General features: G+C 39.6%; 1 protein-coding gene across 1 annotated transcript; it reads right to left on the minus strand.

Moving 5' to 3' along the window:
* Positions 1 to 9,240: 9,240 nt before the first annotated feature.
* Positions 9,241 to 14,563, minus strand: LOC108928165 (receptor activity-modifying protein 1-like). The gene is made up of 4 exons (XM_018741956.2): positions 14,260 to 14,563; positions 13,789 to 13,824; positions 13,457 to 13,637; positions 9,241 to 10,729 (listed from the first exon to the last, which is right to left on the minus strand). Exons 1-4 carry the CDS (start codon positions 14,306 to 14,308, stop codon positions 10,417 to 10,419), a joined length of 579 nt encoding a protein of 192 aa, XP_018597472.1. The 5' UTR covers positions 14,309 to 14,563; the 3' UTR covers positions 9,241 to 10,416.
* Positions 14,564 to 15,027: the final 464 nt, after the last annotated feature.

The following is a 15,027-nucleotide window of genomic DNA, read 5'->3' on the forward strand; positions in this document are numbered from 1 at the left end:
GGTTTACTTCTTTCCAGTCATCTGGCTCCCCTGGTGCACCAGTCCTTGGAAGCCAATACCTGTGATCATATTTATTTATGACATATTACAAAACCTTTATAGATCAATGCCTGAAATATGATGATGACAGTTTCCATGAGCAACTATTCAAAATGTTGCAATGTGTTTGTATAAACACTATCACCAGCCATGCATTTACTGGATTTACAAGACATGCCTAGCGACTTAAATCTGCCGGAATTTACTAGCATTCTATGCTTCGAGACAGTTTCAAAATAGCTACTTCATAAAATACAGCTATTGTATTGAGAGCATACATTTCTAAACTAGTTTAAGGTAAATGATTCATTCTTTACTGGAAGGTGTCAGTGACTGCAGTGTCATCCACCCAGTGCCACTCTCCTTCTTTCTTCAAGTCAGACATTCCTATCCAGAACCTCTTTCCCTCATGGTACACATTCTGAATTGTTACTGACACAAACATCTGGCATGGGAGACAAAGTGAAAAAGAGTTTGTTCCATAATTTTTATTCAGACACAATGGGTGTGATTGTGACCATTTGAGCTACCCGTGGGCAATAAAAGTAATATATTTTGAGTGCATTTAGGGGATTTCCATCCATAATTTCTGACCCCTTCTCTACACTTAAAATGCTTGTTTACAGTATACATTATATAGTATGATACAGAACTATATTTAGTGTATAGCAGTAAAAAATTAAAAGGATGAAATGCACCATATGTACAGTATATTGTACATATAGTTTGGCTTACATGGTCATCTGTAGTTTACAGTTTTATTCTTAGTACTACTGTACTAATTTAAATGACTAGCTAAAGTTATTGAAACCAAAATTGCAATTGTTATGGATGAGTAAACAAAATGATAAGGTATAAATAACAGTTTCTTGCAATTTTACATGCATTAGTACAAATAAAGGTGTTCCCACCTGCTCATGATCACTGTTGACAATGAGTAATTCGGCCCCTGCAGACTGACAGTGGCTTTGACTGTCCCGCCAGCTTCTGCTCTCATTTGAGAAGAAGTAGCATTTGGACTGGAAGAATATCCAACTTTGCTGACATTTTTTACAAACTCGCTCTAAGGAAGGACGAAAGAAGCGTCTGATAAATGTAAGCAACTGTAATTTTGGTAATGTTTTCAGAGTTTTACAATTTTGCTCTTTACGTAAGCACATAATGAAAATCAAATTAAAATACACACACACACACACACATTTTCAGAACCGCTTGTCCCATACAGGGTCACGAGGAACCGGAGCCTACCCGGGAACACAGGGGCGTAAGGCCAGAGGGGGAGGGAACACACCCAGGACGGGACGCCAGTCCATCGCAAGGCACCCCAAGCGGGACTTGAACCCCAGACCCACCGGACAGCAGGACTGCGGTCCAACCCACTGCGCCACCGCACCCCTTGCCAAATTAAAATAGTCAATCCTTTTTGATACTATCAAAAAATTAAATAATACCCAGGCTCGCTAAGAGCTCAGAGGCCCGGACCATGAAATACAGAGAGGAAGAAGTCTAAAAAACATTTGCACCTCTTCCTCTTCCTAATGTAAAGAAAATAAAGCTTTTTTTTTATTTCTGGAATGCATGACAGTATAATTTCATTTAGCTTTAGACACTCTAGGTGAACTAATTTGTATATTTTACTGCATACACTGATGGCTGAAGTGAGGCCAACCTATGATGTAAGGCCAGGCCAAATCACCCTGCTGGTCCCCCCTCTATTAGGGCCTGAAAATATTCCTTAAATACGCACCTCTGGTCACTTAATGAAGTGAAACAGAAAGAAATAACCCATGTTTTATCTTTCAAAATGTAAATATTTTACAGTTAGATAAGGTTCTACTGAAATTATTGCAATAATGAGTAAATTAGAATTTTCTTCATAATTTCCCTGTTTCCTTTTCCGGCTTTTGTACAAGAAAATTAGGTTACTTGCAGAGCAAACTGAAAAACCAGTTATTGCTACAAAGGGTCATCAAACAAAAGCTCAGAAAATCCCTGTTTCGAAGATCGGTAGTAAAATTCCAGCGTGTTCTTTAAAAGTCAGCGTTAACGTTACTCACCCTTGGTGTTTTCATTAATAACAGGGCAGTAACGTTGCACTGCAGGGTAGGACTGGGACAACACCTGGTTCTGACTGGTCAGGTTCTGCTTGTCTGCCCTTAGTTTGTCATTATCATTAGCCAGGTTCAGCCTCTCTTCCTTAAGCCTCGTGTTCTCCTGGGTAAGATTGTATTTCACATAGTTTAGCCTTCTGTTCTGTTCCAGAAGCACCTGGTTCTCCTCACTTAGCCACTTATTTTCCTCTGCCAGGATTGTGTACCGACCCTTCAGAATCACGCTGGCATTGAGTATTTCCTGGTTCTTCTCTTCCAGCCATGCATTCTGCTGGCTCATGTTCTGGCTCTGTTCCTGCAGCAAGCAGTTCTGAACCAACAGTGCCTTATTCTCAGTCAACAGCTGTGCATTTCTCTTGGTCACGCCCTTCAACTCAGTTCTCAGAAGGTCATTAATGTCAGACAAGTTTTGGTTCTTTGCTTCCAAATGTGCATTTGTGTCAGTCAGGTCCATGTTCCATTGCTGCAGTTGAGCAACAGTGTAGGAGAAGTTGATGTTCTCTGTTTCAATCTGTGTACTAAGCTGCATAAGGTAGGAAGTTTTATTGAGCAGATAATAATATATATTGGTTAGGTTCCAGATCGCTTGGTGTAGGTTGGTGTTCAGATTAGTCAGCCAAGTTTTGTTGAGATTAAGTTCCTCGGTCTGAAGGTGCAGCCAGGTGTTTTGTTGGGTTAGGTTGATGTTCCTATCTTGGAGCCTGATGCTGTGCGTCAAGACTTTTTGGTACTCATTACTCACATACTGGTGCTCAGAGACAATTCGATCGAGATTCACATTGCAAGCTTTCAGTTCTCTGTCATCTAAATATCACCACATCAGAGAAATAGGTTTCGGTCATCAGATTATTAGCAAATGAATAGTTTCTATCAGCTAAGCAATTTCAATATATTGTCAAAATGTTGTTTAAACTCAAAAATTGAGTAAGAGAACTATCTTCAAATGATTATACTAATAATCTCCATTTTATATTTGTGAAATTTTGCATTTGATATTTGGTCTTCGTCACTATGCTATAAACACGTATTAACATGCACATGTAAGAAAAAAAAATCTTTCTGGCTTTAGTTTCACCTTTGCTTCTAGCGATTAAGGTAAGAAAGACGTCTTTTGATGATTTCTACTTACAGAGGATCCCCAGCACTGTACAGGTTGCAAGTAACAGGCAGATGAGGCTCACAGCAACAGCAAGAAGCCACCGGTAGAGACAAATTGGCCTTCCCCGGGCCACTACAAAAAATGGCGCAATGGAGAAGAATCCATAAAGGGTATGGTTCCAGGTTAACATATTCCAGGTTAATACAAAATAACAGGAGCTATAGTCCAGTTATGCTTATGCACTGCTCTTCACACTCACCTTTTTTTTCTTGAAGACTTTGAGTGGTTGCAGTTGAGCTCGTGGTGAAATTTACCCTCATTGTTCCTGCGTTTTCAATCCACTAAGTCAAGATGTTGCAGGACAGTCGTGTGTTACATATGCAGGACTCATGGCAATGTGCACTGAAATGAATTTTCTTCTGTTTTATAGCTCATGTAGACATCTGGTCAGACAGGTAATGAGACAACCCAACTGTCTGTTCTTAACCATATACTGTATGAATGCTTTGTACGCATAACGTAGTGTGACGCAAAATGCATTTAATTTCGATATGCCAGAGGCCATAAGTTAACTTGAGTAGCAGGTAGACATAGAGATCTAAGCAGTTTTCTGTGGTGTGATGTCTCAGTGCATGATAAACTATATGGCTTTTGTGTTTTCAGATTACATCTGAACAGTAGACGCCTGTGTTTCCAGAACTCAATATGTTTATTTCTAATGATGAATTAGGTGTGTATAATTCAGAGTTTACTCTGTCATTCTTTCATGGCAAAGCATCATGTTCATCATGATTGCTCAATGTTTTGGCTTTGATTTGCTTTCTCAAAGAATGCATAATAATTTATGTTTACAGTAGCTTTCAGTCTGAGATAGAAATCCAGCACAACTTTGCTTATTATGTGGCCCAAAAGCTGAAGAAGAGATGATGGTAAGATCGTTTCTCACCACAGTTATTGTGGCAGTTTCTGAAGAACTGGGGACACAAGTAGGTGTAGCCAAGACTTTGAATTGTATTTGTCATTACTGTATGGGGCTTCTGGCTAGAAAACCCTCTATGCTCAATATGTAGGATGGTATTCATCCAGTATTACCTCAGTCTAAACCATGTAGGCTGTCCAAGACCTATGGGATCCCAAAGTGTTACTGAGCTTAAAACATGACCATTGCATAAGAAATCAGAGAGTCAACTGTGGGCACATAATATTCTCCCAGGACAGTTGCTTCTTTGTGGGCCTTTAACATATTTACTCTAATCGCCATTCAGCACAAAAAAGTCTTTTACCCCACAGATACATTGGCTGCAGGAATAAATTGACACAGAAGTTGAACAGGGTGACCTACACCTCTGGCTCTACCACCCCATGTGAGGGTGAGAGAGAGATTTCATATATATATATATATATATATGCTATGTTTTATATATATGTGTGTTCTGTAAATGTGCATGATGTACATATTATATGCACGCATTTCATGTACATACTTCAAAAGGTCATTACTGTATTTTATTTTTTGACTAAAAGGTAAAAGCTATGAAGTTGAACGACAACACAGAACTGGAAACAGGATTTGAAAGTTCTGAAATGTCAAAGTTAGAGAGTTCAACGACAATATATGTAAAAGTTTGTGAAGTGCTGAAAGAAAGAGGACCTCGGACAATGTTCGAAAGGACCAGTAAAATATTTTCCGTTACTTAGACATCTTTCAGTATTATTTAATTGAAAGTGTAGTTCAAAAAAAAAAAGCTGAATAGCTTCAAAGACTGAACTAGTGGTTGTCAAATAATATTCTCATCTTCCAGCTTTACTGTGCTCAGATTTGGGATAAGTGTCAGTTCTGCGGGTGCTCAGAATTTTGAGATACTGTGACCTCACAACTCATGAACACAGTAAGAAGGAAATCAGAAGGATTGTTCTAAAGAGAAACTCAGTCAGAAAATCAGTGGTGTTACAACTGCAGTATATGCAGAAAAAAAAAATTGCTTGATAGGTTGAGATTTTTTACACCTATTAGATGTAAAAATGTAAGAACTAAAATAAAGGTTATTGAGAGTGTTTTGATAAAATCTGCTCAACATTCTTAATGTCAAAATAGCAGCGAAATGTCACAATGCTCAGTTAATTAAGACTGAATTTTACTGTGCAATAAAAGGTTGTTCTCGCACTGATCTTTTCACTGATCTTCTCTTGCATGCTGACTGCTTTTTGTTAATGAGTTTTTAAATTAAGCTTCTGGAACATGTACATTGCATTGGTCCAGTCTGAAAGCTAAAATATTAACATAAACAAAAATTTACATTTATTTAGCAGATGCTTTTCTCCAAAATGAGGTCCAGAGAATTCTATGTAGTGTTATCAGTCCACACACCTTATTCAGAGCAGTGATTTACACTGCTAGATACACTACTTACACTGGGTCACTCATCCATACATCAGTGGAACACACTCTCTCTGTCACTCACACACTACAGGTGAACCTTAACAACATGTCTTTGGACTGTGGGAAGAAACCCACACAGACATGGGGAGAACATGCAAACTCCACACAGACTGAGAGGGGATTGAACCCATGTCCTTTCACATCACCAAGGTGGTGTGAGATAGCTGTGCCATCATACCACTCATATAAATAACAAACAATAAAATGCAGCTTTAGGTGGTGGTTAAATCAACAAAACAACCTCCTTAGATATATGCTAAAAAAATGAAATGTTACATTTGATATTATGAGGGGAATAAATAATTTGGTTAATTCCAGTGTTATAAGTTCCTCTGGTGTTAAATAGCACCAAATAACTGATGTAAGGAAAGAGGGATTGCTACAATAAAAACAGTTCACTATAATGTCCTGTGGGATACTCCTTTTGTGGATGAAGTTCACTTTCTCTCGTGGAATTTTAACCATTGGATGGCTGTTCTTGATAGCTCAGTTTTTGAAGGTAAAATAACTGTGAAATTATTTGTTCATTTATTTCCTTCTTTTCATGCTGGTTACTTTAAAGTACCTACGATCAATAAGATCTCAGCAGGATGCAATACCTTTGGCTATACAACACCTAAATTTTGAAATATTCTGCCAATTATTCTCAGGAATGACCCTTCTGTCTCAGCCTTTAAATCCCGTCTTAAGACTTATTTGTTCACTCTTGCGTATCCATGACTGATGTAATCCCTGTTTGCTGTTTTGTTTTTCATTTTTTAGAAAACTCTTTAGTTTCATAATTTTGTGTTAATATCCCTTTCTTTCTTGTTGAGCACTGTTTCCTCATGATAAGAAAGAAAGCCAGCCATGATACCAGCAAGTTATTAACATCAAGTTATAAACACTGAGCTACAATATAATAAATAGCTGTAAATTGACTTAAAAGTCTTTTTAATCTCAAATGCCCAGGAAGGGTTGGCAGCCACTTGCACCTGGATGCCAAAAGGGTTTTTTTCTCTCCCTCACCTTTTGGTTTTGAGGTTTTTATTCCTTTCCTCCATTGCCAGTAGGCCTACTTACAGCTTTAATAATTGCATGGTTATTGTAGTAATTTAATGTATAGCCAATTATCTATTTGTCTTATGTCTTTGTTCAGCACACAAAGCAGCAACTCAGATTCAGTATTTCTATTATATAATCTGAAATGCATGCAAAGATGACAAAAAAATGGGGCTGTAAATGAGTTTTCAGCTTCACAGGGTAGAAAAGCCCACTATAGCAAAGGGGCTATTAACAGGTTATGACAAATAAAAATCTGAAATTAGCAACCTTGGGTGTTATGTTTCCTGCATGGATCCCCTCTTATAAATCCATCTATTTTCATTAACTGTTTGTCCCGATCTGGGTTGCGGTGGTCCGGAGCCTATACCAGAATAACTGTGCACAAGGCAGGGGGTGGCAGTCCACTGCAGAGTTCTCTCTTATGAAATAGTAAAAAAAACAAATCACAATTACTTTCCTGCATAAACTTTTATATACTGGATAGTTTGTAGCTCCACAGGTAATATAGCTTTTTCCACATTATAATGTGGGCACGTATATAACTCTTCCAGTGTTTTGTCTCCATCTACAGGACACATTAGTCACGTTTATATGTTTGCAACTTTTAGATAAAACAACATAATAAATATTATATAATGAATATTAACGAAAACATAAACATTTGAAATACACACACACACACACATTTGAAATATTATCAGATAATATAAACTGTTATTTGCTTGTATTTGAAAAACCCAAATAGCAGTCGTACTGTCTTTTGATTTTATTTGCTCTTTACTGCTGCCTTTATGGAGGGTGTTGGTGGCATGGTGGCGTGGTGGGTTTGGCCATTGCCCACTGTGTTTGTAGTGTGGGGTTTGAGCCCTGCATGGGGTGCCTTGTGATGGACTGGTGTCCTGTCCTGGATGTCTCCCTTCCCCCTTGCGCCATGTGTTGCCGGGTTAGGCTCCGGCTTGCCGCGACCCTGCTTGGGACAAGTGGTTGTTGAGATTGGTTGGTTTCTGCCTTTATTATAGCACTCCTCAGCACACTACATGAACATGAAGAGTGTAGCCTGTCAATGTGACAAATAATTGGACTACTGTGGAAAGGTTGGGAAGATTAATAAATGCCCTAGATCCAAAAAAAAACACTGGTGCAATGTCCTCTACACAGGGCAACATTGCAAAAATGCTTGGTAAAAATCAAATTCTCATTGTGAGGCCCAGGGCTGTCTGTTTCACCAAGGTTGCATGGTTTCACCCAATTATGCTATGTGTTTTACCATTATGTGTCAAGTTATTTCCCTGTATGGTTTTTATAAAAAGTTGCAGCTGGGTTATATACATTTCGTTATTGTCATTATTATGGTCCAACAGATAAGAGCATTACTTATCACGATATACTTCTAATTCAGTAAGCTGTGTAAGGATGTGATCCTATTTGTGTTCTGTCCTATACTCACCAAAAACAAGTGATTTGTACCCTTTCACCTAGTAATAGTGAGTGAGAGTAAAAGAGTGAGATTTTTGTTTTTGAGTAAATAATGTATGGGCAAGCCCATGACCTTTGTTTCACAATACTGGTCAGTTTACAGTGTCGGAGCGAGACTGCATAAAACGTTGAAGTGCCAGGCTAACAAAAAAACAAAAATGGAAGCTACTAAAATTATGTCTTCTATTAGATACTTGAGAGCTACCAGATTGGTTGGTCATATCGGTTTTTCTGCGGAAAGAAGCTCCTTCCTTCCTAACTTGTTGATTAAAGGGAATTTAACTGAAAACCTAATATTCCTACATAATGTTGTGAACTAAAACTATACACCAGTTTGAAGCACAGCAATACAGCCTTCCCTCACATAAAGAATGTCCTGTTATGAGAATTCACACCTACAAGCATACATAATTTTTACCCTTCACATCATGAACTATCAGTTAACATTTAGAAACATGTTTATACAATTTTGTGATTAGAAATTGCTGTATAAATGGTAAACCTTTATGAAGTTACTCGTGTGATGTATACTGGTTCATATGGTGGAATGTGACAAATTAACTGTGCTTTAGAATCACGTGCCTGCATCCAAATCCAATCATCTGTCAGAAATCTTATAATGTTAAATCATTGTGTAAAATCATAACCTATCATAATAATAAGCCCTAAACCAAATAAAAATGTAAAGTGCTAAGAAAAATTGAAAAGGAAAAAAGTAAATGGAAAACCTTACCTTTAAAATTTCAAACGATAAAACGCAAAAAAGAAAAATTGTCTTGGGAGACAATATTGTGTGATTTACTATTCATTTATTGTAAATTAAACTTCACAAATAACTCAGCAGAGAGGGGTTATGAGCGTTACAAGTGATTACAGTAATTACAACACCTACATTAGTGTTATATTAGTGTTATAATAATTTTTATAGTATCTTTGAAAGCAGCTTCTTAAAGCTACTTTAACAAAAAGAAAGATGTGGGTTGCAACTCTAAAACAAAGAATTTTAAAATAAATATTAGCATTTAAAAATTTCAACAATAGAAGAACAAAAAAATCTATTACCCATTAAACATTTGAGGGGTTAATAGAATTAGATGGTTATGTGTTTGAGCGGATGTTTGGTATTCTTTCCAGTGGGGATTAGAGTCCACTGGAGGGCTCACACCCGCCATCGAAAAAGGTTGGTGGAGCCCCTGTTTGGAGCCTGTTCTACACAGAGGGAGGCGGAAGAAGGGAGGGGTGGGTTTCTGGAAAATGGTGCATGTGAAGTGTGAAGCTCAATGAGTATTTATATATGTCTTGTACATGAGTGACAACTAGGCGTGACCAGGTCTTTGAGTTAATACTTTTCTCATGAAATTTTGTTTGAAAAAACTTCAGTTGTCCTGAAGCATAAGGCCCTCGACAGGAAGCCATTACATTGCAGCGCAATCACATAAACATTATATCCAACTAAAACACATGTCTTTACATTATTGGAGGAAACCAGAGCACCTGAAAGGAACCCACACAAATGGAGTAACATACACAAACTGCCCAGAACCTGCCAGATTTGAGCTCACATCCAAATCAGAGCTGTAAGGCAGCTCCTGTGCAACTGTGCTGTCCAAGAACAAAAGAATAAAGCAAACCGACAAAGAAAATAATATTGAAGCAAGGCCTAACATTCAAGGGGGAAAGGAAGTAGCATGTAAATGCATTATATAGAAACAATTTTTGAACAAGTGGCTCTCAAACCTGGATTTAGAAGTATGCTGTGTGGTTCTGATATTCATTACTTGGTTTTGAATTAAATTTCCTCCATTTTTAAATGCATAAGGCAAGAATTTAGCATGTTTGATGAAAAATAGGTGAACATTTTGTAACTCATGAATGCATTAATTATTTTTTCCCCCATTACCCATCTCCCAGAATTCACCATGTGAACAGATCTTAAGGAATGAATCATGTTTCGTATGCAAGGTGACCCTGAACTTTGCAGTTTATCCCTGCCGTGTTAACAATGACACAAGCAAAGTGGCATTATCATGTTTTGGTGTTTAAACAGCCAGTAACACAAGGGATGTGACAGATATGTGTAAAAAATGTGCATAAAAATCATTGCGTCTATATCTAAACATTTTATTGAAATTCCTTTCAGTACAGTTTTAGAAATTGTGGCTTAGAAACAGGCAATCTATCTGTCTCATTACCACCCCAATGATCTCTTAAGTACCTTTGTGTTTAGCACTTTTGGTGATGTGTTGGCAATGATGGGGAGAATTCACAAGGCTACGAGGTAGCCGTTTTTCATTTGTCTTCAGAACCACAAGGACAACCATGGCAGGAATGAGGCAAATTGGGGTTATCACCAAGGCAAATATGACTCCAGGAGGGGGGTCTTCAAACTCCTTTGAATGGCAGGCCTTGAAGTAGGTAGCATGAATATCCACAAACGTGTCCTCCACCAGTTGGTTGGGCCAGGGGATCTGCAGGCAGTTTGCCATCTCCTCTGTGCATTCTGAGAAGCTGCTGTAGGGCCTGGAGGGAAGAATTCCACAGTGAGGAAAATCAAGATGACACATGGTCTTCCAAGCACAGAACAAAAAGGACATAAAGGTTGTCCTCCACTTACAGGATATGCAGTTTACAGCAACCCAACATTTGGTCGTAGGATCTACTAGATGATAACGCTGCTTGATTCCACTGCCTAAACACACCCATATTTGTTAACATTTGGTTCTCAGTCAGTCTTTGGGTGTCTAGCAGTGATTGGATTTTCTTTACAAAACTTTAGTTTGTGGTTCCCTTCAATTTACTTTTTATTTAAAATGGCTAACAATCAAAACAGTGAGTGTTCTGATGGTGCTGAAAAGGAAAAGTAAAGAATTAGATTTAGAAGGTAAAAATAACAGTAAAGTATAACATTTTAAGGGGGAGTGCAGTGGCGCAGTGGGTTTGGCCAGGGCCTGCTCTCCGGTGGTTCTGGGGTTTGAGCCCTGCCTGGGGTGCTTTGTGACGTACTGGTGTCCCGTTCTGGGTGTGTCCCCTCCCCTTCCAGCCTTGCACCCTGTGCTGCCGGTTTAGGCTCCAGCTCACCATGATCCCGCTCAGGACAAGCGGTTTCAGACAATTTGTGTGTATGTGTATAAAATTTTCTTATAATATCTCACAACATTAAAATTATTCTCATTTTATATTACTACTGAAAACTAGATGGAAAATATAACAAAGCCCCATCATACAATGTAACTTTTGTGCAATTTAATTGTTTATACATATTTATGGTGGGGGGACACGGTGGCAGGGCACGGTGGCACAGTGGGTTTGGCTGGGTCCTGCCCTCTGGCGGATCTGGGGTTCAAGTCCTGCTTAGGGTGCCTTGTGACGGACTGGTGTCCCGCCCTGAGTGTGTCCTCTCCCCCTGCACCCTGTGTTGCTGGGTTAGGCTCCGGCTCACCACGATGCCGCCCTGGACAGGCAGCTTTAGACAGACTTCTTTACGGTTCAAATAATATCTGGGAATTTGCAACTCACAATGAAGTCAGCTTAGGACAGAACCCCATTGTAAGTGGAGGACCACTTCTACTGTGAGACAGAATTTGAAACTGGGACTAATAATCTTGCATATTACAAATGCAAAGTGTTTGTCTTTTTTGTGACAAGTTTGTAGTAATTCTACACATTTTGGAAATCACACGCATTTTTGTCACAGCAAGTTCTTAAAGAAGTCAAAAGACATCCCTCTTTTTAACGTGACTTTTGATGGGACCTCATTCATCACCAAATCACTCTTTCCAACCTTCTAATTTTGTCCCAGCAACATCATTTAAGAAGCTCAGTTTCTTCATGTAAGGTGTGCATCTGTGTTGATGCTGGTTTGATGGGGTTGCTAAAAGAAATACGAAAATATCAACTTGTTTATGTAAAAAAGGGAAAATATGAAGGAAACCAGGTACAAAGAGAGTGCAACTGCAGCATGTAGCTTTCATTTATCTGACACTTTCCTCCACTGCAAGTTACAATGTTAAGCTACCTATAATTGTGAACCCATTTATGTAAGCAGGAATATGGGGCAATTCAGTGCAAGTACCTTGTTCAAGGGTAGTAGGCAAGATTCGCATCAACAACCTTCAGACTTAAAGGCAACTCACACCCACACATCGTCTAAAGCTGCTTGTCCCAAGCGGGGTTGCAGCAAACCAGAGCCTAACCCAGCAACACAGGGTGGAGAGGGAAGGGACACATCTAGGATGGGACGCCAGTCCACCACAAGGCACCCCAAGCAGGACTCGATCCCCAGACCTACTGGAAAGCAGACCCCGGCCAAACTTGCTGTGCCACCACACCCTCCACTCACAGGCAACTGAAGGCTCTTATCACTATGCTATCAGCCGCTCCTAGAAGTCTAAAGCTGTTTCCCTTTACATTTGTTTCTCTAGCAGACACTTTTCTGAAAAAAGGGACTTCCAACAAACTCAGTGTAGTGTTATCGGTCCACACACTATCTCTGTCACTCACACGCTACGGGTGAACCTGAACAGCACGTCTGTGGGGTGTGGGAGGAAACCAGAGCACCCAGAGGAAACCCAGACACAGGGAGAAAATGCAAACTCCGCACAGACTAAGCAGGGGTTGAACCCATGTTCTCTTGCACCATCCAGGTGCCATGAGACAACAGCGCTACTTGCGGTGCCACCATACCACCCCTGATACTTTCTTACTGCCCCCATATTTACATATATAGTATAGTTATAGGGGGGCGCAGTGGTGCAGTGGGTTGGCCCAGGTCCTGCTCTCCGGTGGGTCTGGGGTTCGAGTCCCGCTTGGGGTGCCTTGTGACGGACTGCCGTCCCGTCCTGGGTGTGTCCCCTCTCCCTCCAGCCTTACGCCCTGTGTTGCCGGGTAGGCTCTGGCTCCCCGTGACCCCGTATGGGACAAGCGGTTCAGACGTGTGTGTGTGTATAGTTACACGGTATATAGCTAATATATAGCCAGCTCATACTGTACACAGCCATTTCCTTTTAGCCAGAAAGTTGCTAGTTCTACTCCAACTCTTGATATAGTTCCCATGATCTACTTACCTTGATCCAATACGAACATCCCGCTGCATGTGAAAAATCCTTGTAAAGCTAACAATTTAACTCCAAAAGTCACCCCAGACAAAGGCATGAGGACACAAATAAAAGTTAATAATGTTGGTCTGAGGAAAAACTGCTAAAAATGTGTCCTGATTTGGAAAATTGTGGTGAGATGCAGGACACTGACCTTCTTATGTATTCCCACGTGCACAGATCTGTGGCGTTGAGAGCGCTTATAGTGGAAAGCAACTTTTCTAAACAGAAAATGTTGAGTATTGACCCATAGCAGGACAAGCGCGTGTATCTGTATCCGGTGTCGTCACAAAAATCGCATAAATCTTTGCAACCTGGACTCGAGCTCCCACAGCCTGTTGAAATTAAACAAAACACGTGTCTCATCAACCTCACTGCCACACAACACACTCAAATTGTGATATTTAGAGCCATTACATATGTAATAAATGTCGGGGGGGGTTAAATCATCTTCCTTTTCAGGTAATTCTTGTGAAGAGAGTGTACCTCCTGGGGTCGCCACGGTTTTTCCATTGATAAAGTCTAAAACGGAAAGTATGAGGTTAATTTTAATACACATTATGACGAAAAACATGAAAGTAAGTCAAAAGGTATCCACAATAACGTATATTTAAATAGTTTTAACATTACTGCACTACTGTTTAACTTGTACTCGAAATCATTTCGAGTAAGTAATTAATAAAATTAGTTAGTGAAGTAAACATTACTTAATTTTTAAATTACTTTAAATTACTTTTACTTAAAGTAAAAATTAATAATGTTTTTCGAACGTTAATACTTGAGAGATTGAAATATCGTCGCGAGGATTTCTCAAGTATTATCGCTCGAAAAACATTATATCCATAATTAATTATAAGAAAATTGCCACATCGCGCACCCCAATACTAAAATCCGGTTACAAATAATAAATGCCCAGATAATAAATGTGAAAAATGTGTTAAACATGCCACGTCTTACCAAAAAGGAGGGAAAGGGCGATTCCCCAAAAGCCAAAAGAGCTCTTCATGTCAGAGAAGACGAGCAGCACCGTGTCAAACACAAATGAGGCAAAACTCTGAGTTTACAACGTGCGCAGAAAGGTGAAAAAAAAAATTTAAAAAAAAGTTTACTTCAGAAAAGCGCTGAAAGACTTGGAAACAGTAAGAGACGCTTTCAGTCTGTGGACAAGACTCGTTTTCCCTTCACGATAAATTATATTCATAATACGTAAACCACGGGGACCAGCTTGTCCCAAACTCCCAGCGTCTACGTTTATATCTTCCAAGACTTGGATTGTTTTAAACTTTTTTTTTCCATCTTTCCTGGCAGTCAGCGTCGGTTCTTCGGCTGAGGAACAGCCGTCAGATGTTGAAGATGTAACTGACGAGAATGTGGAAGTGTTAGGAGAGTGAGTGGTCAGGCTTTAGTCCAACACTTAAACAAGCAAGGACCGCTCACATCTGTGGCCACTACTTCTGAAAGCTCACTTCTGAGTGTTCGTGAGCTAACTTTGCGAAGATTTACTCATTTAGACAGCAGCGAGCACGTACTGAACTAATACCAGTTAAGTATTGTAACGGGGCTAAGAGGGGCTGGTGTGCATTAATGTAAATCGTTGGTGTTAGTGTCGATTCCTGTAGTCCTGTGTTCCTTTCTGATTGGCTGTTCTGTTACTTATGCTTAGTCTGCCACAGGGGAATTCTGGGGGGGTTCAAGGGGCGACCTCCTAACCATTATGTGGAGTAG

This window comes from Scleropages formosus, chromosome 25 (assembly GCF_900964775.1).
Source record: "Scleropages formosus chromosome 25, fSclFor1.1, whole genome shotgun sequence".
NCBI lineage: Eukaryota > Metazoa > Chordata > Actinopteri > Osteoglossiformes > Osteoglossidae > Scleropages > Scleropages formosus.